At 42.4% G+C, this 25,553-nt stretch overlaps 2 protein-coding genes across 8 annotated transcripts in view; one reads left to right on the top strand and one right to left on the bottom strand.

The window, feature by feature from the left end:
- bag6l (BCL2 associated athanogene 6, like) overlaps positions 1 to 17,588 on the top strand; it is a 39,866-nt gene extending 22,278 nt beyond the window's left edge. For 4 of the 5 annotated variants that reach the window (XM_083767884.1, XM_083767882.1, XM_083767883.1 and 1 more), the window contains exons 13-26: positions 3,526 to 3,645; positions 4,783 to 4,861; positions 5,350 to 5,696; positions 7,416 to 7,680; positions 8,250 to 8,419; positions 8,689 to 8,742; positions 9,072 to 9,174; positions 10,276 to 10,400; positions 11,085 to 11,219; positions 11,413 to 11,469; positions 12,838 to 13,080; positions 13,889 to 13,996; positions 15,744 to 15,890; positions 16,710 to 17,588. In XM_083767884.1, coding sequence (XP_083624010.1) covers positions 3,526 to 3,645; positions 4,783 to 4,861; positions 5,350 to 5,696; positions 7,416 to 7,680; positions 8,250 to 8,419; positions 8,689 to 8,742; positions 9,072 to 9,174; positions 10,276 to 10,400; positions 11,085 to 11,219; positions 11,413 to 11,469; positions 12,838 to 13,080; positions 13,889 to 13,996; positions 15,744 to 15,890; positions 16,710 to 16,808 — 2,052 coding nt within the window. In that variant the 3' untranslated portion in view covers positions 16,809 to 17,588. The remainder of the gene's footprint in view (positions 1 to 3,525; positions 3,646 to 4,782; positions 4,862 to 5,349; positions 5,697 to 7,415; positions 7,681 to 8,249; positions 8,420 to 8,688; positions 8,743 to 9,071; positions 9,175 to 10,275; positions 10,401 to 11,084; positions 11,220 to 11,412; positions 11,470 to 12,837; positions 13,081 to 13,888; positions 13,997 to 15,743; positions 15,891 to 16,709) is intronic. The other variant, XM_083767886.1, reaches the window with a different exon arrangement.
- A 164-nt stretch (positions 17,589 to 17,752) lies between these two features.
- cUnh6orf136 (chromosome Un C6orf136 homolog) lies at positions 17,753 to 23,860 on the bottom strand. 3 transcript variants are annotated; one of them, XM_083767932.1, is made up of 7 exons: positions 23,691 to 23,860; positions 22,653 to 22,886; positions 21,491 to 22,141; positions 21,270 to 21,358; positions 20,915 to 21,115; positions 20,209 to 20,278; positions 17,753 to 20,057 (listed from the first exon to the last, which is right to left on the bottom strand). In XM_083767932.1, exons 2-7 carry the CDS (start codon positions 22,749 to 22,751, stop codon positions 19,914 to 19,916), a joined length of 1,254 nt encoding a protein of 417 aa, XP_083624058.1. In that variant the 5' UTR covers positions 22,752 to 22,886; positions 23,691 to 23,860; the 3' UTR covers positions 17,753 to 19,913. The 3 variants fall into 3 exon arrangements, with proteins under 3 accessions (XP_083624058.1, XP_083624059.1, XP_083624060.1); XM_083767933.1 differs by having other exon boundaries at positions 22,653 to 22,815; XM_083767934.1 differs by having other exon boundaries at positions 22,653 to 22,805.
- Between the last annotated feature and the right edge of the window lie 1,693 nt (positions 23,861 to 25,553).

Raw genomic sequence — 25,553 nt, 5'->3', positions numbered from 1 at the left:
GTCAAATAAATGAAGTCCCTCACATTTGTGTGTAAATTACATCCTGCATTCTACATTCATTAAAACTGAACTCTGTTATTGCCCTGAGTCTAATGATCATTATAACGACATGAAAGGAAAAACTTTATATTTGTGGACAAGCAAAATATTTTGGAATTTTTCACGTGGTGTCATTAAAATTAATGAATGTTGATATGGCACGCTGACGAGCTGGAAAATAAAAACATGGCACTTCATTTAAAAAAGGTCGCAGACCCCTGGCGTAGACTGTAGAAGCTGGAGGAGCGGACTGAGGATGTCCGCAACTTGTCACCACGTCTTAAATTGTCAGCGACTCGTCAAACATTGTACGTTTACATTTACTCAACGTAACTATTAAATCGATTGTGATTTTAAAACTCGGGAGGGCGGGTTAAATCGTTTTGTTTGGCACATGCAATGCAAGCACTACAGCACGGGTCTGCAACCTTTTTTAAATGAAGTGCCATATTTTCTAGATCGTCGGTGTGCCATATCAACATTAATTAATTTTAATGACACCACGTGGAAAATTCCAACACTACTTTTTCCTTTTTAAATATTGTCTTTCACGTTATAATGATCATTAGACTCAGGGCAATAACAGAGTTCAGTTTTAATGAATGTAGAATGCAGGATGAAATTTCACACAAAATAATGTGAGGGACTTGATTTATTTGACTGCATTTTATTTATAGTTTTATTTAAAACCAAAAATACTCTCACACACACTTGCCAGTGTGCCAGTGATCACCCCAATGTTGGCACTGGTGCCTAAGGTTGCAGTATCAAAAGTAGCAGATCCACAAGCTCGATGCGAGGCGGTGACAGTCAGGCACATAGCCTGTACCGTCCGGGTGTGGGGTGTATGAGTATGACACTGGCAAGCAGATCAGTAACTTGCAGCAGGCTATATTAACAATACAATGTCTTATTTTACTTTAATATAATTTGTGGAGGATTTGAGGCAGATCGCTCCCGTGTCAGTCTGTGTCGCTTGCGTCTGTGTCTTATGCAGTGCTGCTAGACTCCTGCTGTTCGGCGGTGAGCACGACATGCGCATTTTCAGTACAGAAACTCCTCTCGTCCCGAAACCGTCCTGAATGAGAGATTTTATCGTCCCAAATAGATATTTTATAGGCCCCGGGGGCCGGGACGTCGGGGCGCCGTTAATCTGGTGCCCTGGTCACCATAAACACCCATTCTATCGGTTTCTCTCAATCTCCTGTATCTCCTATTCCTTCTCCCAAATGGCATTTTTGGTCAAAACAAGGTTATTTGAGGGCACAGAGCCGATGTTGTGGAGCCCTCCACTGCACTGGGTTAGCTCCGTTTGGTAAACAAGTCCTAAACACGCATCGTCCACTTATGATCAGTTCCGGAAGTCTGGAAATGTGGGTTTTCAAAATAAGCGCTCAACTGGGAAAAATGCTGGTGTGAATGATATCATTTGTCAATAAATGCTAGCGCTGTAAGTGTTAAGGGTAGTAAAATTCAGTCTCGGATGTCTTGGGTGCACTGAACCCCTTAGCGAGGACTCTTATCACATAACATTTTCCCTTTCATATTCTACTTATTTATTTCACTTTTAGATTCTCATGTTTTATACAAGATTATTATATTGTAACCTGTTTTGAGTCACAAGTAGATCACCTTCATGATTCACACAAAGGGGCAGGGGGGGGGGGGGTACTCAAATTGAGGGAGTGATCAGTGATGCATGCCTACTAGGGACGTGTACACGTGGTGTGTTGAACAGTTAAGGTTAATATCATGACATGTTCATGTTAAATTGCAGCTATGTTTTTGATATTTCTTTTGGCTTTTGCCTTTTTTTTTATTGATGGAGGCCAGGGTTAGATGGAAGTAGGCTGACAGGAAATGGGGAGAGAGATGAGGGGGAGGTGACACGCAGTAAAGGCCGTTGGGATCGGGAGTCGAACCCGCGGCACGCTGCCAGACTGGATTTACAGCCAAGGTGCCCAGACAGCTACGCCAGCTGCCCGGGCCTATTCTACTAGCGCAGGGGTTTTTAACCAGTGGTCCTTGAGGGGGTTCCAGGTGGTCCCCAGCTGAATGGTAAATTTATATAGCACCTTTATCCAAGTCGCTTTACATAGATTGTGCATTACATTCACACACACATTCATACACCGATGGCGGCGGAAACCATGCAAGGCACCAACCTGCACATCAGGAAATGAAACGAAATGGACCCGTACAGGTCCATTTCGTTTCATTTTACACTCAATAGTTACATTATTTTTAAACATCTGCATTACTTAATTTACAAGACGTCTACACAATTAGAGAATGTAGCAATCATGTTATTTTGATCGTTTGTCAACAACAGCATTGAATTGTGGACAAAATCTCATCCACGGACAACAACATATTTTAAGTTCTGGGTCTGAGAGGCTAAATGTCATCAAATGGTGGTCCGTGGCTCAAATGCGGAATACATAATAGCCTTGATGTGAAAAGGGTTGAAAACCACTGTGCTAGCCCAACTGAACTGATGTAGGTGTGAATGAAGTCTCATTCCAGACAGACAAGACAAGGTTAATTAACGCCAAAACGTCTCGCAACCCGTCAGATGACTGGTTAAGATTTAACCCCGGAGGTCGCCAAACCCGTCGGATGGCGTGTAGTAAGGGTTATATTAGTACCATGCAGCCGAAGCTCAACACTAACCTTCCATGCTGCCCAGGCTGCTAGACAGCGCCTACGTTCTTCCCATCGTGAGGAACAATGAGCACGCCTCCCATAAGGATCCACTCATTGTCGTTTCTTTGTTGCTTGTTTTCTCCGAAAAATACTCCAAAGTTGTTGTTTTAGTCCAAACCGCCCGGCGTTCAGATGTGAACGGTAATTTCTGATCGCATCGCACCAGCCATTTTACTGCTTGTGGTGAAACCTGAGACATGTCGGCTGGTGCTCGAAAAGGTTTTTGCCCCTCCTAGAGTCCTTTCGTTGTATTGATGGTATTAAATAGAATGGCGCCTAATACGCCTATATAGGGGATATAGCTGGCTCCCCGCAGTAATTTCAAATGAACAGCAGGGGGCGCTGATAGTGTTAATAATAGCGTAGTGTTAATTAAAGCGGTTATGTCTTTCTGGAAATGTTTTCCACGGCTGTGTTCAGCGGGTTCAGATCAAAACAAGTCATTGAGCTCACAGAACTCGCTACAGTAGCGTAATGAGCCAGCGCATGTCGGTGCGCATCGAAGCAGCGTCCCTCATTAAAATGAACCGCATCTAGAACTATTTAATGTGTTAATTAATGGACACAAACAACTAGAGTATAGCACTTCTAGAGTCCTGTATGAGTTGGTATACAGTGTTTTTAATAACGGGCATTTATGAGTTCATAATTTGTTTTTCCTTTTTGAACGGTTAACCGTTTTAAAGTCCCATCCCTAGTATTGCCTGCTCAAAGTGAAAGAGTGATGCAATGATGCATGCTCCCTCGCCCACCCAGCTCACCCTCCTCACCCTCCCCCAGGCCAGGGTTGTCATCACCAGACCTTCCTTCTCCCCACATATCCCCCCTGTTGGCATCAGAGGACCCACCATCCATCTCAGGGCGGCGGTACCCCCCACTGCCGGGCAGCAACCAGGACAGGTACGGCATGCAGGCCATGAGGGGGTCCAGTCGACCGGTCCTGAAAGAGTGGTGGTGTTGGTGGTTTTGTAATTCCATGGTGGCTTTTTTTTTTAAATATGGTAAAATTCAGTCTCAGAGGTCTTTGGTGCACCGAGTCCTTTAGTGAGGAATCCATCACAAGACTTTCCCTTTCATGTTTCACTCATTTACTTGCCTTCTAAATTCGTATAATTTGTATAGGATTTGGGGTATGTCGTCTCGGAAGGCTGCTGGCTACACGGTCATTATATAACATCATTGACTTTCTCCGTGTGGCTACTCAAAGCAAAAGAGTGATGTGTGTTTTTTTGGATGCATACTGTATAACTCGTCTGTCCATGAAAGCAAGTTCTTCACCAGTTCCTCCCTTTAAACGTTCATAGGATGAATATCCACAAGCTCACTATGTGACATTTTGAAATATCACAACGTGACAGTTGGCAGCCTTTTACCCAGATAGGACAGACCCCCCCAGACCCCTCTAGTGGGTCTTTACCTTAGAGTATATATTAATAGAGACGGCACCCGGAGGAAACCTGAGGCGAAATGGACATGGTGGCCGAATTTGGTTTTGCAGCACTGGCCCAAACACATGACCATGCTGGTCCGTTGACTATCATTGCGCACGTTCATGTCTTCATGATGACACGTGAACGCTGTTTCATACATGAACGTGTGCAATGATAGTCAACGGCCAAGCGCGTTCATGTGTTTGGGCCAATCAATCCCAGGATGCACTCTGTTCCTACCCGGAAGGAGTGAAATCGCCTCATGCGCTTTAGAGCAACTTAATGCAAGCTAATGGGAGGAGAAATCTGGTGCCGTCTCTATTAATATATACTCTAAGGTCTGTACTAGTATTCCTGGTTGTATCATTCTCACCCTTTTTCACCCCCTAACCAGTTTTGCATGCCTGCTTAAAATGCCGTAACCATTTCCAACCTGGCGTACTTATTTTGGGGCATTTTCCAAAATGTTTAAAAAAATATTGTGAGAATAGCACATCTACATGTTCATAACATGTCATGCTATTGGCCTTTATGTAGATTATAGGCTATTGGTTTATACAAGTAAAGCTATGCCCTTCATGTAGTATTATTTCTGGTCTTTCTTCAGGGCACACCTCTGGCCCCCTCCCCTCTCACCCAGATGATCAGCGGTCTGGTCGGACAGCTCCTGATGCCCGGGCAGCCAGGTGACTCCTCTTTAAAATTGAACATAGATCAAGTGACACTTTTGTTTCAAGCACATGCAATTTATTGATGTGCCTTTGGACCACAGACCCCACCCAATTCGATTTATATATTCTTAACGCTCTGGGACCCTGTCGTCCTCACGAATCGCGAATCTGTCTCCTGTTATACTCTCATTCAACACTGGGAACCATAATGGTGGGGGGTCCCCTAACCCCACATTGAGAACCCTGATGGAAAACATGACTTCATCCCCTTTTCTCGTTTCTAACCCATTCTGTCTGGGCAGGAACCCCTTTTGGTGCAGATGGCAGATCTACAAGCTCATGGGGGGGGGGACTGGAACTACATATTTTGAGATTTTTCTTTTTCTTTACATGAAGTAGTTTGAGAAACACTGACATAGAAACATAGTTTTTTACAGAAAACTCATGATTTAGAAGACATTTGTAGAATCGTCCTCAGGTCTAAATGGCTTAAACTTCTACAGGTGATCCAACATCCACTTCCACTCCAACTTCTGCATCCCATTCCCAATCCTTCTCCTTCTCTACGTCCTCTTCATCCGAGTCCACCTCCTCCTCCTCCAACCCACCGCCAACCCCCGTCTCCTCGACCAACACCTCCGGACAGACCTCCACCCACACCACCAGCACCACCTCTGTGGGACAGCCAGCAGAGGGGGTCGCCGAAGGGAACTTGGCCCAGCTCCTGGGCTCCCTACTGGGGGGAGTGTCGGGGTCAGGGGTGGGTGGCAGCACTGGAGCGGCACCTTCCATCACCGTGACCGTGCCTGGGGTTCCTGGCTTCTTCCACAGCATGCACGACTTCATGCAGGTGAGCACTTAACTCATCCCGGGCGGGAACCCCTTTTTGGTGTTTTAAAGCATTATGTTATACGTTTAGCAATTGAAAAATAGCAGATCTACAAGCTCATAGCGCGGCACCTAGTGCCGCCCTACGAGCTTGTAGGTCTGCTATTTTTGAAAAATCGTGAAAATGGAGGCGCTAATCTTTGAATATATATTATTACAGAGTGATACATTTTAACTCAAATCTTTGCTTCTGGGGAGGTCCCTGGAACAACATATTTTCAGATGGGGGGGCGGAGGCATACAGTATTACATATCATTTTTGGGGTCCTTGACATGAAGTATTGAGCACCACTGAAACAGAAACAGAAGGTTTTTCAGAAAACGTTCAGGATTTAGAAGACATTTATTTAATTTCGACGTCGGGCCTAAATGGGTTGTCCACTGGCCTAAATCTGTGCAAATAATACACCGAATTCCTTATAGAAACGACCTTTTTACAACGTCTTGGAATTTTATGCAAACTTCCGTGTGTATGGCACATTTTATAGATGTATTGTGCATGACTGAATAAAAACTAAATCAATATGGAAACAAAATCAAGGTCAAAGTGTCACAGGACTCCTTTTGCCTCATCTGGTGGTTGTGCTTTAATTAAGCAATAACACACAAGGGGGTGTTCTTTATCGTCATTATTGCACACCTGCGATGCTGTTCCGAAACACAGCGCAGAAGTGCATTAATGACGATAAAGAACACCCTCTAGTGTAATATTGCAATTATACAACAGTTGCCCTTAAAATTAAGATAATCCCTTAAACATCATAATTCTTTAGCGACAGATGTAGCCACTATTCTTTGAGACCACTGCGCTCTGACTCATGGTGCGTTACACACCAACAACTGCTTTAGTTTTTTATTTTTGCATAGTAAATTAAAGACAATGTTTCGGCTATCCAGCCTTGTCCTCTACTGTACACGTCCTAGCAACCCATCAGTTGGATTAGTTATGACTTTCCCACACGTCGTACAGTCTAAATGGGTTAAAGATGTCATTCATTCTACCACAATTGTTCCTCCAGTAGTCTTTTTTTTTTTTTTTTTTAACAATATATTTATTGCATTTTTTCTTTTTTTACAAACAAACAATACATAATACATCAGACAATACAATTACTTAAAAAAAACAACAACAAAAAAACAACAAAAAACATACTAATATAAATACAATATAATAAAATAAGGGCACTTGAACTGGTAACTACAAAAGATTCCTTAACGGCCACAAGACCAAACAGCTGCAGAGAATACAATTAGACATTTTCAGTTTCCACCATCAAATAAGATAAATCATTAACTGTAATATATTGGATAAACCGTCCCCATATTTTATCAAACATCTTTTGTTTATTCTTCAGAGTATAAGTGATTCTTTCCAGAGGAAGACACAAAGATAGCTCCCTAAACCACTGAGCAATACTGGGTTTGCCTATCCTTTTCCACGATAAAGCTACAGTATAGCCCTTTTGGCTTGGAGTAACCATAAATCTAAAAATCTTTGTTCACTACTCTGAATCTTATGGCCAGGTGGGTAAAGAGTCAGACCTAATAGAAACAGTTTCGGGTCAAGCTCAATATTTATCAACAATATCTTCTGAATTTCCCTCCTTACTTCTTCCCAGAATTCTTTCCGCCAGTAGTCTTAACATTTTTGTTTGATTATGTTTACGATCGTGATCAACAGCCTCCACCGGCCGCCGGCGCACAGGTCCCGCCCCAGAGCACTACTGGCCCCTCTCCTCCTGCCCCCCCCCAGGGCCCAGCCGGAGGAGGGGGAGGGGGAGACACCCTGAGTCCAGAGCTGTTCACGGGCATCGTTCAGGGCGTGCTGTCCACCATGATGGGCTCCCTGGGGGCGACGCAGGGCAACAGCGAGAGCATTGCCCAGTTCATCCAGAGGCTGTCCCAGACCAGCAACCTGTTCACTCCAGGGTCTGGAGACGCTGTCGGTGAGCAAGTGTTGTTTTTGGCATTCAAATTTTGATTTTAGTTTCGGTCACATTTTAGTCACCCGGAATGTTTTAGTGTTAGTCTGGCTTTAGTCGACTAAATATCACAAGATTTTAGTCGACTAAATCTATGGTTGATTTAGTCGACTAAAATGTATTTTGGCGGGCGTTGATGCCGTTGTAATGGCTGATTTTACACTTGCTGAAAATAGCCGATCTACAAGCTCACAACGCGTCGCAGCGTGACGCGTTGTGAGCGTTCTACATAGCGACGAGCTATGAAGGAGAAAACGAGGAGAAAATGTGGCGCAAATCTTTGAATACATATTTTTTCAGAGAGAACGTTTTTAACTCAAATCTTTGCTTCTGGGGAGGTCCCTGGTACAACAGATTTTCAGATGAGGGTCGGCGGCCAATTCCATAATATTTTTTGGAGTCCTTGACATGAAAATGTTTGAGAACGACTGACATAGAAACATGGGGTTTTTCGGAAAACTGTGAGGATTAGAAGTCATTTGTAGAATCGTCCTCAGGTCAAGGATCATGTGTCTTCTCTCTCTGTCTGTCAGGGTTCTTTGGGGATCTGCTGTCTCTGGTGTGTCAGAGCTTCTCCATGGTGGACATGGTTCTCCTGCTCCACGGGAACGCTCAGCCACTGAGCCGCATCCAGCCCCAGCTCACAGAGTTCTTCACGGAGCATTACCTCCAGGGCCGGGAGCCCACCGATGCCAACATCGCTGTGAGTTAGCGCTCTACTGCCACCTGCTGGTGATGAACATCAAGCCAATTTAACATCTAAAAAAAAAAACCTTTTGACTGGAGTTCATTTCTTTCACCATAGTAGTAAACGCTCCATTCGTGGTCTGGAGAGGGCAGTTGTTTTCCACTCAGTTTTCCACTTTCATGTCATTAAAGGCTCAGAAAAAGGCTAAAAGATAACTTTATTTTATTATTTAATAATAATAATAATAATTGGTTCTTTGACTAAATGAGCCGTTTTCTTCACAGACGGCATCCGAGGACCTCATCAACGGTCTGGAGGAATACATCGCCGAGAGCTTCGTAAGAGTTACCTCATTCATTCATTCATGTACACACCCACACTACCAAGAAATATGTCAATTATCCACTATGAATTAATAATGTATTAACCCATTCTGGGCGGGAACCCCTTTTGGTGTTTTGCACTACCGTATGTTCTACTTTAGCTGTCGAAAAATTGCAGATCTACAAGCTCACATAACAGCATATTTTCAGATGAGGGTCGGTGGCCTATTGCATATATTTTTCCTTGACATGAAATATTGAGCACCACTGATTTAGAAACATGGGTATTTCACAAAACTGTCATGATTTAGAAGGCTTTTTTTATTTCGTTGTTGTTTTTTTAGGCCACAGTTACAGTGCGAGAAGGAGTGGACATCATTCAGACCAACATGTCCTTCCTCAGACAGCAGTTCACTCGAATGGCTACACACATCCTGCGCTGTAATGGTAAATATTCACCTGTTCACTTCTCCGACCTCCCGTGAAGGGCTTTAAAAACCGTGAGAATTTAACGGCACATTCTCCCTCCTAGTAGAGCACTGTGACTTGATCACAGGGAATCACATATTCTTGTGGCACCCTCGTTGAACCTGAGGCGGATGCCCACACAGAGACTATTTTAATTACGTTCAGAATTCATGGGGATCGGGGCTTAGGTCCATATATTGTTCCAGGTCATGTGAATTATGCTGCTAATCAGTGAGTGTATATATAATATTATGTTGATTATTATTGGGGCACGGCATGCTCCCGGAACGTGTATTGATGTACTGGCTGGCTGGAGTTTGCAATAGTTTTGTCGGCTTAGCAGATGCTTAGTTTTGCCACATTTAATGTACAGGATGTTTATATACGATTATACGTACATACTAGATGTGAAGGCTGCTAATCAAAACACTGCGTCAACTACCTCCCCCTGGCCAGCCGGGGCGCCTGATGGAGGAGAAAGGAACTGGTTGGAATAACGTGTTCCTTCCACGCCCTACGTCCAACCAGGGAAAGGAGGAGCAACTTGGACACTCAGGCATGAAGGAAGCATGAGTTCAAGTCCGTTCCTCTCCCCATGTCCCCCATATATGGGGACTAGGTTGGCGGAGGGTGTGTAGAGCCCAGGATCACATTAGATAATTGACACAGGGGTGAAAAATGGGTTACAAAATCGTGGGATAAAGAATATTAAAATAAATAAAAACACTGCTTCATACAAAGCACGGACGATCAAAATCTGTATGTTACTATTGTGATGCACCTCAAGGCAGTTTTAATATAGGATAGCAGCACATACCGCCTTTGCCATTTTCTGCCCATGGTGTGACCAGGAGGAGGATACTGGTGCGACAGTGGGCATCCTTAAAATAGTGAAACGGGAACTTGAGGCGATCTAAAATCCCCCTATGGGGATTACAATGCAAATAATAAGTACATGAACCCGTGGATTTACGCCCTCTACCGATATTGACTTTGGTGCTCTAGTCTATACTTTTTGATACAGTAGTTGGATACTCTGTAAATGCCATTCTCTCTGTGTGTTTGGTCCTTTGCCCTTAGATCACACCTTTGGCCCCCGTCTCCTCCTGCTGTGCACCCAGGGCCTGTTTGAGTGTCTGGCCCTCAATCTCTACTGCCTGGGAGGAGAGCAGAGAGCCCTGACCGCTGTCATCAACCATCGCATTGTTAGTATGAATCATGTCCATCTGCAGTACCGTACGATTATCGTTGCTGTTGGGTGCAAACCTAGAAAACCTTCCAGGAAATGGAAATAGAGCCGTTCCAATCGATCCAATCTAGTTGTTATTCAGTCACAAGCACTTGTATTGCTTAAAAACCACAGACACAATTAACCACTGTACAACCCCCCAAAAAAGAAAAAAAAAGATTATATATATATATATATATATATATATATATCGAAGATATTGAACCAATGGAAAATAGTAAACGCTTTGGACAAAACCTCTTAACTCCATTGGCCCCTCAAACTGTCTGCTAAAGCAACTAACTCCACCACCTCTCCCCCTCTCATGCAAGTAATTGACAATATATAAAGTCACAACACCAACTTTGATGAGGCAGTATTGCTTTGTTTTCAAAATATAAGGTTTTCTTAATGTCCTGAAAAATGTTGGAGTTAGGTGGTTTATTCAACGACAGTAGAGATTATAACATTTAATTGTAGCCCCAGACACAGCAAGATGGAGGGATTTTCCTTCAAACTAACTGGCATGTTCACCTGACCTGGAAGTACGTGGAATATAAACCACGTAATTGGTCCTATATTTTGTTCATGGCTTGACTAATTTAAACAATGTTGTTTGAGTTGCACTTTGTATGAAATCTTCCTGTTGTTATGTTTACAGAGAAGGATGTCTGCAGAGGTCAACCCCAGCCTTGTGAACTGGCTGACCAGCATGATGTCCATGAGGCTCCATGTCATACTGGAGCACAATCCTGTAACCGAAGACCAGATCCAGCACTACGTCATCCTTGCACAGGTTAATAACGCACATTAAACTTTATACCTCCATCGTGTTTTTATGTCTTGTACTTTGTTCCCATCTCTTGTTGCGTCAGCCCGTCTTCTAGACCTCTAATCAGGGCCCAGGTGGAGGTCTAGTAAGGCCAGGGTTGGGCTACAACTGTTCAGTTTGTTATTGTTGTAGTAATTGTATCCGTTTTTTGTGTCAGAGTGACTCCGCTGAGGCTCAGACTGACCAACAGCAGTCGGAGAGTCAGAATGTGGAGGTGAGTTGAGTCTCTACATCATTAGCTCACCTGGCCTCTGCTCTACTACACGCTTACCTGCAGTGTTGTTTTTGGCAGCACATTTCTATTTTAGTTTTAGTCATAGTCTCTTGAATAGCTTTCATTTAGTTTCAGTCACATTTTAGTCACCTGCTGGGATGTTTTAGTGTTAGTCTAGTTTTAGTCGACTAAATCGTCAGTTGATTTAGTCGAACAAAATGTATTTTGTCAGGCTTTGATGTCGTCTTAATGACGACATGTTTCTTTCACTTGCTGAAAATAGCCGACCCACAAGCTTGTAGATCAGCTATTTTCAGCATGCAACCAATTGTAAAATGACTTATACTGGATCTCTTGTCCACTAGTCCCTTCCTAACATTTTAGTCTAGTTTTTATTTGTTGATGAAATTGTCAGTATATTTAGTCTTAGTTTTATTCATCATAGCTTAGTTTTCATTTAGTTTGCATTTAGTTTTCGTCAGAGAAAAAAGGTAGTCGTCGAACATTTTTCTTCGACGAAAACACTGCTTACCTGTCCTAAAAGTGTAGGTCCTATTCTGTACTTTACCATAACAACTGACGTGCTAAGCACGCCTTTGCCGCATGATTGGACTCTAGGACAACAACAGTCATCAATTATTCTATGAATTCCTAGATAGAAAGAAGCAAAGTTCATACATTTCATAAGAAAACATACTTTTTACAGCTTCTGTATCGCACTTCCCATGCTGTCATGACATAGCTAGCTGCTGAACTACCACTGAAATGACGTTGGCCTATTTGTGTTGCAGTTTTGTAGGTCATAACAAATGTACACTTTTGAAACGAAAGGTACATTTGCTACAGTATATTGCATTTTTTTTTGTTATTGTTGCCATGCTTAGATGTAGACCAGGGGTGCCCACACTTTTTAGACTTGAGAGCTACGTTCAAAATGACCAGCTCAACCAGATCTATACCCACCAAAAATATATATACTGTATATTATCCCATTGCTGAAAGTAGTTAAGTATTAGACGAATGCACTTTTCCCCCCTTTTTCTTGTACTACTGATGTTTGTGCAAAACATTTGACAACTATTGCATTGTGGGTTTTAGCTGTCATTTTTTGTGTCAATAAAAAAATATAAATTTGTATATTTTAGGGGCATGTCATGTGGTCTACCTGCACAGCCTGTGTGATCTGCCTTTTGGGGCACCCCCGATTGTAGACTTTAGAAAGAAATTAAGTTGTCAAATCTGAAGCACACCAAATCATAAACGCAACGTAAACCTACTCCGACAACTTTATAGGTATATATTCATTGCTGTCGCTCTCCGTCTCTCTGGACACCGCCCCCCCTCCCTCCCTCCACATGCATCTTAAAGATGGAGGAGAGTCTGTCCCCTGCTCCAGCCACCACGGCGGAGGAGGTCATCATGGCCTCGTCTGGGGACGGCGGCGAGGTTGTCGGAACGTCGCCCGGAGAGACCACGCCCTCCTCCCGCAGAGCGTCGTCAGGGGAGACGCGAGGCCCCGTGCCGTCAGGGGAGACACGAGGCCCCGTGCCGTCAACAGTAAGGGAAGAGTCAGGAGCTGAAGTGGAACCTTGGGCGGCCGCTGTGCCACCTGTAAGATTTAGTGGTCTTTGTTGTTTTAAAATGAAGCCATCCTGGGGCGGGAACCCCTTTTTTGGTGTTTTAAGCATTATGTTATGCTTTAGCTGTTGAAAAATAACAGATCTACAAGCTCATAGCGCGGCACCGAGTGCCGCGCTACGAGCTTGTAGGTCTGCTATTTTTGAAAAATCGTGAAAATCTAGTGTGAATCTTTGAATATATTCTTTCAGAGCGAACGTCTTTGCTTCTGGGAGAACGACTGACATAGAAACATGGGTTTTTCATTCCTCAAATATTTCCAGTTTCCACTAGTATGTCTGGGAATACGTAACCTTTTATTGTGCAACACAGAAACCAGTTAAACACACAGTTAAACACAGTTATACACACATTGCTGTTAAACACACTTTAACAGCAATGTTGAAACCTTGTATGTCCGTATATATATATAGATATATATATATATATATCATGTTTGTTTTTTTCATAATATTAATGTCCTATTTTATGTGTCGTATGACGGTGTGAGGCAAAAGTAGTGAAATCACCATTTACTTTTGAAACATTTTGGAAATGTTTGAATATTTTTTGCTAAAAATATGGAAGCCATTTTGAAAGTGGGTAAATTTTATGTATAACCAATGAAAAGTATTAAGACCTTGTTGGGACTAAATAGCTACATTGGATCCATTGACACACAGGTTCTTCCCCCCCCACCATTTCCTCAACTGTTATGGACATTCCGTTCTGCGTCCCGACGGCGACAATACAATATAACCATGACTCATTTGGTTGTCGTCTGTCTGTCTATCTCCGTCAGGAATGGGTTCCCATAATCAGACATGACATGCTGTCTCAGAGGAAGATCAAGGCGCAGCCACCTCTGTCCGATGCCTACCTGCACGGCATGCCAGCCAAGAGGAGGAAGGTAAGGTCGTTGGTGCAAAATAAAGGCAGGGCTTAAACGTTCTCAGTCCTGGGGACGGATTTCAGTCCTGAGGATTTTATAGGGGTCATTTAATGAGATCAGTGCAGATTTGCTAAAATCTTTTTCAGTCTTGGAATTTATTTTTGCTTTAGGCCTTGTAAAGGCCATAAAGCTCAGTTTCAGCACTAAAGAAGTTCTCCTTAGAACCCATTCTGTACGGAAACCCCCTTTTGGTGTTACTAGAATTTCGCGGCCGCTTTGCGGCCGCTCATCCCAGAGTTACTTTGCCGCGCACTATGGAAAGAAGGACATTGCGGGAGTTGACTCCACATGTAGTAACGGATGGGTTATTAGTTATTATTATGTGTCCTTATTAGTGTAGTGTAGTGTAGTCAACACGTTATGGCTCAGGCTCATACACACTGCCCGGTATTTGCTCCGATTATGCTGTCGGGGAGCATTTTTGGCGCTGGCCGAGATCGTGATCTACCTTTTGGGCACCGCTTAACTCAACCTTTTTTGTCCCAGGGCACACTTTTCGTAGCCTAAAAATCTGGGGGCACACCTAGATATACGGTTTGTGTACACTATATATACCGGTGTGTATATATAGTAAATATATATAGTACATATATATATTATATATAATATATATATACAACTTCTCACTTGTTAATATAGATACTTTAGCTATTGAAAAATAGCAGATCTACAAGCTCACAGTGTGGCACCGAGTGCCGCGCTGTGAGCTTGTAGGTCTCCCTCCCTGGAACAACATACTTTCAGATGTGGGGTCCACGGCCAAATACATATAATTCTGGAGTCCCTTGACATGAAAAAGTTTGAGAACCACTGACATAGAAACATAGGGTTTTTCAGAAAACTGTCAGGATTTAGAAGACATTTGTATAATCGTTCTCAGGTCTAAATGGGTTTTAATGCATTCCAAGAATTCTACTACCACAGAATATGCTAAGCGTGGGGAGGCTCAGCCAGTTAGTGCACTAACCGTACAGTTGTATGCTCCTTGTAAATCACGAGAACCCAAGTTCGTTTCCAACTCCATGTTGTCTCCACCAGGCCTGGGCATGGGGAGAGTATGTTTTGCACTCGTCCGTGTGTGTCTCTGTGTCCTTCCTTTCTCCGTGTACAGCCAATCTGTACAGCTGGCACTGTTGGCGCGGTCAAGGTCAAACTGTGCACACCCCCCCAACGACAAACCCGAGGCCACCATGAGGCAGATTTTTGCAAAACGCATTTCTTTATTTTACTCGTGCACATTTTTATTCATACGTCACTCAAAGTCGGTATACATTATATCTATAGTCATGTAATCAACACAGATCCGATTGGCTAAGATTGCCTTTCCAAAGTTTGCAATGGATTGGTCCATTTTGACTGAAATGCCTCAAATCATGAACACAGCATGCAATTTCCGTGGAAAGTACAGTATTTATTTATGGTGCCACATCGAAGCCGATTTATGTGAAACACGTTTATACAGTATATATATATATATATTGGTCCTTCAGATTTTATCCAAATGTCAAAAACCTTCCTGACCTGGTGGAGAGAGACCTGTGCTCCGAGGATAACTTTTTCCTAGCATCTGTCATCCTACAGAATATAGAACACATTTTTGAAAAACAAAAATGTGTGACAATGAGCCAAATTCTGTCCGTATCGCTTAATTTAAAGACATAATTATTATTGACTGAGCGTATGATTGCGTTTTCCTCTCCGCTAGACCGCCCAGGGGGAGGGGCCACACCTGTCTCTGTCAGACGCTGTGAGCAGGGCTGCTCGCACTGCGGGCGTGAGGCCGGTCACCGCCGCAGACAGCCTACAGGTGGAGCTAGAGACTTCAGACGTGCAGGAAGCCTACACAGAACAAGTAAGAAACCACCTGGCTCCAGCATGATTGAAGGGCAGGGGGGGAGATTGCATTTCTTGCCCGGATACCGGAGAACTCGCCACAGTGAAAATTCTTCATCAATGTCTTCTTCGTTATGCTAACATGCTGTCTTCATCAGTGTAGTATGTCAATCTCACAGATGTTATAGTTCATTTCCAAAGTGATCAAATTATTTTGTGCAATTAAATGATGATAGATTATGATAAAAAGGTGAGTATGTCAATACCAATGATAAGTAGGCCTACCATTTCAGGAATTGTTTACTAATTAATTACATTGTTTTGGTACTTTGGTGTTTAAACTTTTAGCATTCCTACTTTCTCTAGTGTAAACTCTAAACAACTATCCTCTCTCTCTCAATTCAATGCAATTTAAATGAAGGTGAAGTTAAACTAAAAATGCACTGAATCGCAGCGAGTTTGTAAACTGGCGAGTTCTCCGGATACCTTTTGCCCCTGTGTGTAATTGTGTATCTGTGAGTCAAAGGCTAATCACAAACCCTGCTGCAGCATCACCAAAATCTCTTGTAGATGCTGCCACTCGGCAAAATAATATATTTTTAATGGAAGTCAAGGTAGTCGTCTTGGGCTGAAACCTTGCGCAAATATAGTTATACGTACAGTAGATGACTGAGACCACCATGGACTGCTGGAGAATGTGAGATATGTGCACCACTGAGTGCTAGTCGCAGGTGTCCAACTTGTTTTCCAACTGTTTAGTAACAACTAACAATATTGCAATAGTAGAGCGTCTGTTAGGGTTTTAACCCGTTTCCTCTCGTTTCCTCCCTGCAATTAGGTGAAGAGTGACATAAAAGAGAGAGTGAGGGATGACCCCAACTATAGCTCACAACGTTTCCCCAACACACATCGCGCTTTCTCCATAGAGGACTCCTAATCCCTCACCCCCCCTCCCCCCCGATCATCAGACACGTCCGTTGTTATCCACTCACCTCATTCTGTAACATTCCCTTTCAGTCTCTGAGAGACTTCCGAGGAAGTGACAAGTTAGTCGTTGAAATATTAATCACTGAATTTGAAGAAAGTGTCAAACCTGTCACCAGCAGGAAGCATCTATACTTTGTTGTGCAACGGTGTCGACGGAAATAGCTTATCTACACATTATCGGCTATTTTCAGTGCGCAACACCATCGTGCGATGGGGCATACATTAAGCATTAGTATGACGGCTTTAGCAATTCCAATGTCACAAACTGTATTATATATATGTACGTGTACGCTCAACTGTAAAAAAAGAAATTAGCACAACTTGTACAATGTGATGTGATGTAACCGTCACAGCTCTCTGAGTCTGTTAGACTGAATAAATGGATGTTGCTGATCATGGCTAGGATTTTTTATTTTTTTATTTTTTAGATGGTTCATGCTTTAGGAGTCATGATGCACAGATCATCATTTTGTTCCATGTCAATTTTAGGATGTTGTTCATTGTCAGAATTTTTCCATTATGTCTACTTTACAGGATACCTCAGTGATGTGGTGTTTTTGAACCATAAAAGTTGAAATACAATAACATGGTATAATCAAGAGCATGATAGTGTGTGACAGTGTGCTGTTTATGCCATTGTCTGCAAGCACAGCTGCAGTTTCTAGAATGACTTGCAACAATGTGAATGCTTAATCTGTACTCTGGAATAAACATTACTTCTACAAAAATGTTCCCTTTGGATTGCCATCTTTAATTGCATACTTTTTTCTTTGGGGGGGGGGTACTTTTATCAATCACAATTTGAGGGATCGAAATGAAGGTATTTTAAACTGATCATTTGAGTGAAGGAAGCATGAATACATATTACATAAAACAATTACAAGCACACATCAGTGTTACCCACTAGTTCATTTTATTCACACGTTTGAGTTACTGCAGATATCTGAAACTAGCAACAGTACCAAACAAGCCTAATGGATATTAACCGATAACTATACACCATGGCATATTGAGACTGCTACAGTAATGTGGCATGCTTTATTATTGCCTGGTTTGAATAAAAAGCACAAATTCACCCAGACCTATTGTACTGTTGTGTGAAACGGTGATGATGGCACAGTGAAAGCATGGGTTTTCTGGTGACAGGCACTCTCAATTTTAACGGCATCAAATTACAAGTGCCATCCCCAACAATTTTATTCGCATATTTATTTAACCTGAACCCCTGCATGAGTCTTTAAAATAGGGGTGCACGATTATGAAATTATGACCGATCTCCGAGGACCACAATGGAAACAAGCCTAGGCCCTATAGGGGCTTGGCCAAAAGTCTGTTAATAAAGTATTCAATCAATAAATAGCATAATACTTTTCCAAGTGTCTGTTTTCACAACTGAAATTAAATGTAGAATTTATTTTTTGCTGGTGAAAACCGATTAAATAAATATTTTTAGACTGTTCAGATACCGATATGGCATTTTTATGGCCGAATATGCTACCGATTAATCGCATCCTTAATTTAAAACAATGTCAATGCCTTTACTACTTGTGGATGACCCGGCCAGTGACATGGGGGCTGACTCGGTCAAGCTTGGGCTGCAGTCTGCTCTCAAGGACAGAGAATTATGTAACACCAGCATTATGATAGATTTCTTTCCCCCCAGAATATACATTAAAAAATAAATGCTTGCTCATACAAAGCCATAAATCATGCACTCACATTTTTAACACCCAGTGGCTTTTGAGACATAAATGTTTTGTGTTCCACCCATACATGCTGCACATAGAAGAGACAAGGCCTACATTGATTCAGTTATACAGTAATGTTTTCACAAAGGGGTGTAACGATACATTTTAACAGCGATACGATACATGGACGATATTGGTTCATTATGGCGATCCGATTCAATGATTTGAAATCGATACAGTAATTAAACACCTTTCATTTTTCTTCAAAAAATTGCTAAATACCACGCACAAAAATGTATTGATACAATCGATTAATTGCATAGCAAAACGATTCGATACCGATTATTGCCATTGAAAAACAATACGATACATTGATTCTTGAAATTAAAATCGATTTTTCGATGCAGTTACTATATCGTTACACCCCTATTTTCACATGACTCCGAATGAATCTGGCCTGTCAAAGATGGACACTATGCTTCACTGTCAGTGGTCGTATTGTTGCATTGCACGATGCAAAGCTACCCTAAAAGGATTTTCAGAATCGGCTGCTTTTTCTCCCATCATGGTAACTGTGCTCACAATAATTTGCCACAGATGTGTTAACCCAAAAACAAAACAAACAGTGGTTTCTGAATGACATGAAGCAAATATTTGTTCTTTTCAAAAACGTTTTTTTTCTACTGCTATAAGTGAAAATATATAACTTTCTCAGATAAGCTTCAGTTTACATGGTATGAACAGTTCTCAGATGAGCTTCAGTCTCTACATGGTATGAACACAGTTCTAGTCATGAATGTGCACAGAATGCAGTCGAGAGCAGTCCAGCATCACCTGTACATTTGTGCGTTCAAAATGCAGGCAGGCTTATTTACTATGGTCATAAATTGCATAACAGCTGCTGTTTTTATGTCTACGAAGAAACTCAAGTTGGACAGGTGTGGAATTTAATGTACATTTAGCTGCTGTCATATAAAAGCATTGCAACTCCAAACTATTTTTCTTTTTTCCATACAGTGAATTGAAAGTGTCCATGGACATTTGTAAATTTTCCACAATAAACAATAAATTACACTCCTTTATCTTTTGAAGATCAAATATTTCCTTTTTTACATTTGCAAAGCAGACATACCATACAGGCGGGTGTGCATATAATTATTCAAGTTTTCAGAAGCTAAACATTTACTGCAGTTCTCCCATTCTAAACATTATGACACCTTTATCCAACACAGCAACTTGAGTGACTATCACGTTCCAACTTTCTGTGATATATTTCTTTATTTCTCTTGTGTTCATCTCATGTGTTCCTCTGTTCTTTGGACATAGACCAGCCAAAATGTTGTCTCGGCTCCACCCTCTCTCCCTGGTCAGTTTCTGCCCTGTCGGAGTGAAGACAAGAGGAGAGGCAACAAGTTGAGGGCAGGCCGGTGTTCCTGCGCCCCGAGGGCCACCAAAACCCCCGTCAGCAGTGTGGTCACCCTGGGCAAAACCGGCGGCTGAACCTGCATCACCTAGATTTGAAGAACAACAAATTGTGAAACTTAAACCAATTAAAATGAATCGTAGTTGGTTATAGTGACACAGAACACAATCCAATATGTCAACCATGGAATTGGATATTTGACAGATATTTGACATCACCCAAAACAGTCGGCATCTTACCTTGTCAACTTTATGACAATGTATGAGTCCGTCATGTCCGATGTAAAAGGTAGAGAGCGCATCATATGTCCTGCGATAGAAAATGTTGTGGCTCAGTGAGTGGATTATGAGGTATCAGGTTGTACATATCATGTTGTATGTAAGTAGCTGTATGTTTATATGCTCATTTATATGTATGTTGTTTATATATATGAATATGTGTAGGTGAATGTAAGACAACATGAATGTATGCACTGCGCAGGTAGACGGATATCCATCAGTCTACAACACGTGCACTTAAATATGCAAATTAACTCAGGGGTAGGGCCCGACAAGCCTATGGCTTCTCCCTAGCCCTTTTTCGGATATTGGACAGGACATAAGCAACAGACACTCAAAAGAAGTAGGAAAACCACCATTCTGAAAATAAAACTGAACTGAACTACGTATAGGGTTAGGTTTAGGCATAGTTTTACTGAGGTTAAGGTTAGGTTTAACCAGTTACTTAGGTTACTTTAGGAATACCAGGCTGCGCAGTTCCGCCGGCTGTACGCCTGGGGCGAGTTGGTAAAGGGGCGAGTCGTTTGGTATTCCATTATGAACCCTTGCACTAAAAAGAATCGTGTTGTATCCAAAACGTATCATCGCAATGTATATATATTAGAAAGCTACTCAATAGCACAACACTGACTTATTATTACTGGTGTGTTACAGCTAGCAGTTTTACCTATATAGGTGAGATTTGTCCTTTCTGTAGAAACGCAGTAGAAGAGTGTGGCACGGCAGGCCTTTGATCCTCCAGCGAGCTTTTACCGTCCCATCCTCCATGTGTTTAGTCAGCTTCAGAACCTCCAGCCGGGCCTCTGCATAGTAACAGAGACACAAGAACCGCCAGACGGACAGCATCAGCTGGTACATCACACGGCCTCTAGAACCATCCAAAAGGACAGACGTGTTAATTAAAATAAATCATATTCACAATTCGTACCAATCATCAATGAGAAATAAGCATGACTATGTTTGATTGATGATGACAGCTTCTAAAAGCCTATTTTAATAGGACTTAAGAAATGTGTATATACCTGGTCTTGGTATTGATAAGCCTGTTAACGAATTCCAAATCACTGGAGTACATGGAGTAATCGTGACTCTTCAAAAAGAAATTAGGAAGCTGCAACGCAGATGGTCAAAATTAATGCCATGATGATAAAGTGACAGCCTGAGGATATTATAGGCCACCACCAACATGCCTCAAATGTCTTTATAGTAGATTCTAAAGCAAGGAAATTAGAATTACGCTTACCTCTGTCCTTAGCTTTTCATACATCAAGGCCAGTTTCTCATCTTCTTCACTCTCCATTTTGTTACGGTCACCCTCGGCTCCCTCTGCATAGCTACACAGCGAGGTAGACAGCAACAAAGACAGGTCCATGGCTTTGTTTTCAAGTCCGTGAAAGCAATAGAAACTGGAGCCGTACATGAAAGGTGCCGGGCACCCTTCCGCCTCGAAAAGGCTTCTGAAAGACCCATGTTCTCTCGCCACAACAATGTCACTATCACTTCCTTCCCGACTGTCCACTTTCGTCCCGACACTGATGTCGTCCTCCCCGCTGCCGTCCACGGTGGTCAGCGGGAAGAGGAACTCCATGGGTTTATTGAACCCCGGCGGAGCGAGGAGAAGCTCCCCTAGTTTGGTTTGGCCAAACAGTGGAATCTCCACCAGAGTGTGCTGGCCGTCAGACTCCCCGCCGGGTCGCACCAGCACACACACGCTGAGTGACTCCTCCCAGTCCTCCTCGAAGAAATTGGCTTTCTGTGGCTGACTCGCATGGTGGAAGGGGTGCGACAGGGCAGGCTGCTTCACACTTTGATATCTCAAGGTGTTAGGGGGGACCAGGGCCCATGTCGCGCTGCCCAGAGGTCGGCTCTGTCCAAGCCACTGCCAATCAACTGCCTAAGATTAATACAAAAAAATTAAACAATGGGAATATTTACTGTACAGTACTGAAACCGTAGTATGATGGATTGCCAGCATTAGCGTGAAAATCTGCTCTTGTTGGCAAGAGACACCGACATTGTGCCATTGAGTATAAACTATAACCCTGCCTGGCTGTGACCTCACCCATCACTGTATCCAGACAGTGGCCTTGTGGTTAGAGTGTCCGCCCTGAAACTGGGAGGTCTGGGTTTCGATCCCTGGCCGGGTCATACCAAAGACTGTAAAAATGGGACCCAATGCCTCCCTGCTTGGCAGTTGGTACTCAGCATCAATGGGTTGGATTGGGGGTCAAATCAACTAATAATTCCTGTGACTAATGATCACCGCTCCAAGAGATGGGTCAAATGCGGAGAACAAATTTCACTGCGGTAACGTGTGTGACTAATTGTACGACTTTGATCATGTCTTGAGCTAATATGATGGGTGAGGTCACAGACAGGGCTAAAGTAAGCACAAAATGTTTTACCTGTGCTAGAATCCATCTCTGCTGTTTGAGGGGTTGAATGCTGCCATGGATCCGGACATATCCCACCCAGAATGCTATACCACCTCTGCACACAGCCATTCACGTCAGGGATGGCAGGGATCCAACCCCGGTCACCAATTAACCATCACCAACCTGACAGATACTGCTCTTTGTTATTGTATTTGTTTCGGGCAAAATCCAACAAAGTTAGAAGAATGCACACAATCCAAGCACCTGGGAGGGAGAATAGGAGAACATGCTTTACTCTTGTTATGTATTTCCCACTTCCTTATCCACCAATAATCACATCTGTATTTTAATTGTTCATAGGTGTTCATGGAACTACTTTTGAAACTAATATTAGTGACCAGCTCTCATGTTGACCTTGTACTCCTCATGTAGGCTGGCTACTAGGCAGAAACTATGCCAACAGCACATGACATGAAGAACGTGAGTGACCAGCCCACATAACAGGCTCATAATGAGACTCACAGACATCTCACATGGCGAACCAAAACAGTTCAACTGCTTTCTATCCGAACTGGAATCTTGTGAGTGGAATGAATACAGATGCTGCTGTTTCAACTTGAAAAGGAACTAAGACTATCAGACTTTGCACTGCGGCATTCATATCATACGTCGTGGATTGCACGATTTGACTGCTTGGGAAGAACAAGAACGAGTGTGCGAGATAATAACCACTAATTTGAAAAGTAACGTCAGTGTAACCGACGCCAGATTATCGATTCAGTTAGATAGGGTGAACCCGACGGTGTATTAAATGAAACCGAATGCCGATTCATTATCCCCCCCCACCCCCGACCCCCGGATCAAAAATCGTCGCGGAATTGATACATTCGCAGTCTCTGGGTAGCTCATATTATGACAGTTAAGGAATAATAGTTAAACAGACTGTGTCCAAAAACGTCGCCTTTACCTGCTAATATATAACTAATCAGCTAGCGCTAGCTAATAGCTTGTGGTATAACCAGTCATTATAATAGCAACATGTATATGTAATGTAATGTCAAATATTACCTTTCGCAAGCGAAATGTAGGCGATTCCTCCAGAGTGCAGTGAGTCCTCCTCGTCCAGACAGAGATCCTTGATGGGTTGAGGTTAATGAACAGCATACACACACTTAGTTAACTTACACAGTAAATGTCATTCCATCCCCAGATGTCCTTGCCTTGCCTGCTCTGTAACTCCAGCGGGTGTGTCAGGTGCACGACACCGAGACACATGACACGTCCTGTTGTACACTACAAAATAAAACACATCTGGCAAAAATGTTTAAATATATATAATGAATGAGAACGTATATGTATTTATATTACATATGATACAGTATATACATCTGACGTCACGCTCATGTCACTCTTATTTTGTCATGACTCAGCCATGACAAAATAAAAGCCAAGATGTTACCAGTTGCAGCTATGCCCAGCCCGGACATGTTGAGTACACCAGGTTTTATGTTAGAAATGCATGTAGAAACTGGATAACTTGCATATGAAGAGCAATTTTCATAATTGGCATAATATGTGACCATACCATTAACAATAACAACCTAGGCAATGCTTAATCCATTCCAAGCATTTTGCACACAAAAAACATCCATTGAGCTACTTTCCCAAATGTGCTGACATCATCACCTTTGTGATGACGGCTATGGACGTTTTTAGCCCAGGGAGTGTTTTTTGTGCAAAACTAAAGCTTGGAATGGATTCCCCCCCTAGTTTGACATGTCACATGCTACTTAAATGAAATTTAGTTTGTTATAGGTTGTTAATGGTATGGTCATATCTCATATGCCAATTATGAAAGTTGCTCAACATATTCAAGTTTAATAGCATCCAGCAGTTTCTACATGCTGCATGGGGACCCATACTCAACATTTCACATAATACTTTGATGTACTCAACATGCCTGGGTTCACATATCAAATATATATGGAGTGTGTTCTCACTGCTCTGTCCTCATGGCATCAGCAAACAAATCAGTCAGCTCCATTATGGGCACAAAAAGGGCCATAGCATAGGCCATGTGGGCATGTCAGATCAGCTGTGTGACGTAGCGTAGGTGTGTTTATTTGATAATTGTTGAAATATATTTGACATATGGCTATGCTGCCCGAACCTTGCTGTGAAAGTCTTGAAATTGTATATGGTTTTCCTTTTATTTCTCCTTTTTAAAATCTTTTTTAATTTGACTTTTTTTTTGCTTTTTACCGTCCACAAACTTTGTCTTAAACAAACATTAAATTCCCATTGACAATTAATTAATGGAGAATGTTACGTATACTCGTATAGTGTCTGAGCAAATGCAGCATCTATTTTACGCCACGATGATAAGAGCGCCCCTAGATCACTTCACACACGGGTGATCCCCCCCCCCCCTGCCAGTCAGAATATCTGCCAGTCAGAATATTTTATTTTAGATGCTAATTTGATCCACTTCCGGACCGTTTCTTTGTGGCTAACTCGACGGAACTCCTCTCCTGCCCTGCCCACAACATAATGCGTCACGAACGTTTCCAGAAAGAATATTCACCCACATGGCTTGGGGCAATGGGGGGCATTAGGGCATAGGCTACAACATTATATTATTTCACCGGTTTGTGGAAAATTATAATTTAATAAATATTGTGGTTTAATATTTAATATTTATATTGTTCAATACGTGCGTGACACAAAAGTACACAAACTTGACTGTGATGATGGCTCTGGTTTGTGCGAAGTGCAGTTACACCGAAATTGATGACATATCGAAGACGGTTACTTCAGTGTTGGCATTTGGCAGTTTAGCAATTTCATCAACTTCATCAATTGCCTTTATCGGCAGCTCTGCATATCATGATATGGTCCTCATATTAGTTTTAGAATTGTCATTTATTAGTG

The sequence above is a fragment of the Protomyctophum parallelum genome, assembly GCF_964188405.1.
Source record: "Protomyctophum parallelum genome assembly, chromosome: 1".
NCBI lineage: Eukaryota > Metazoa > Chordata > Actinopteri > Myctophiformes > Myctophidae > Protomyctophum > Protomyctophum parallelum.
This window is presented reverse-complemented; position numbering and strand designations above follow the sequence as displayed.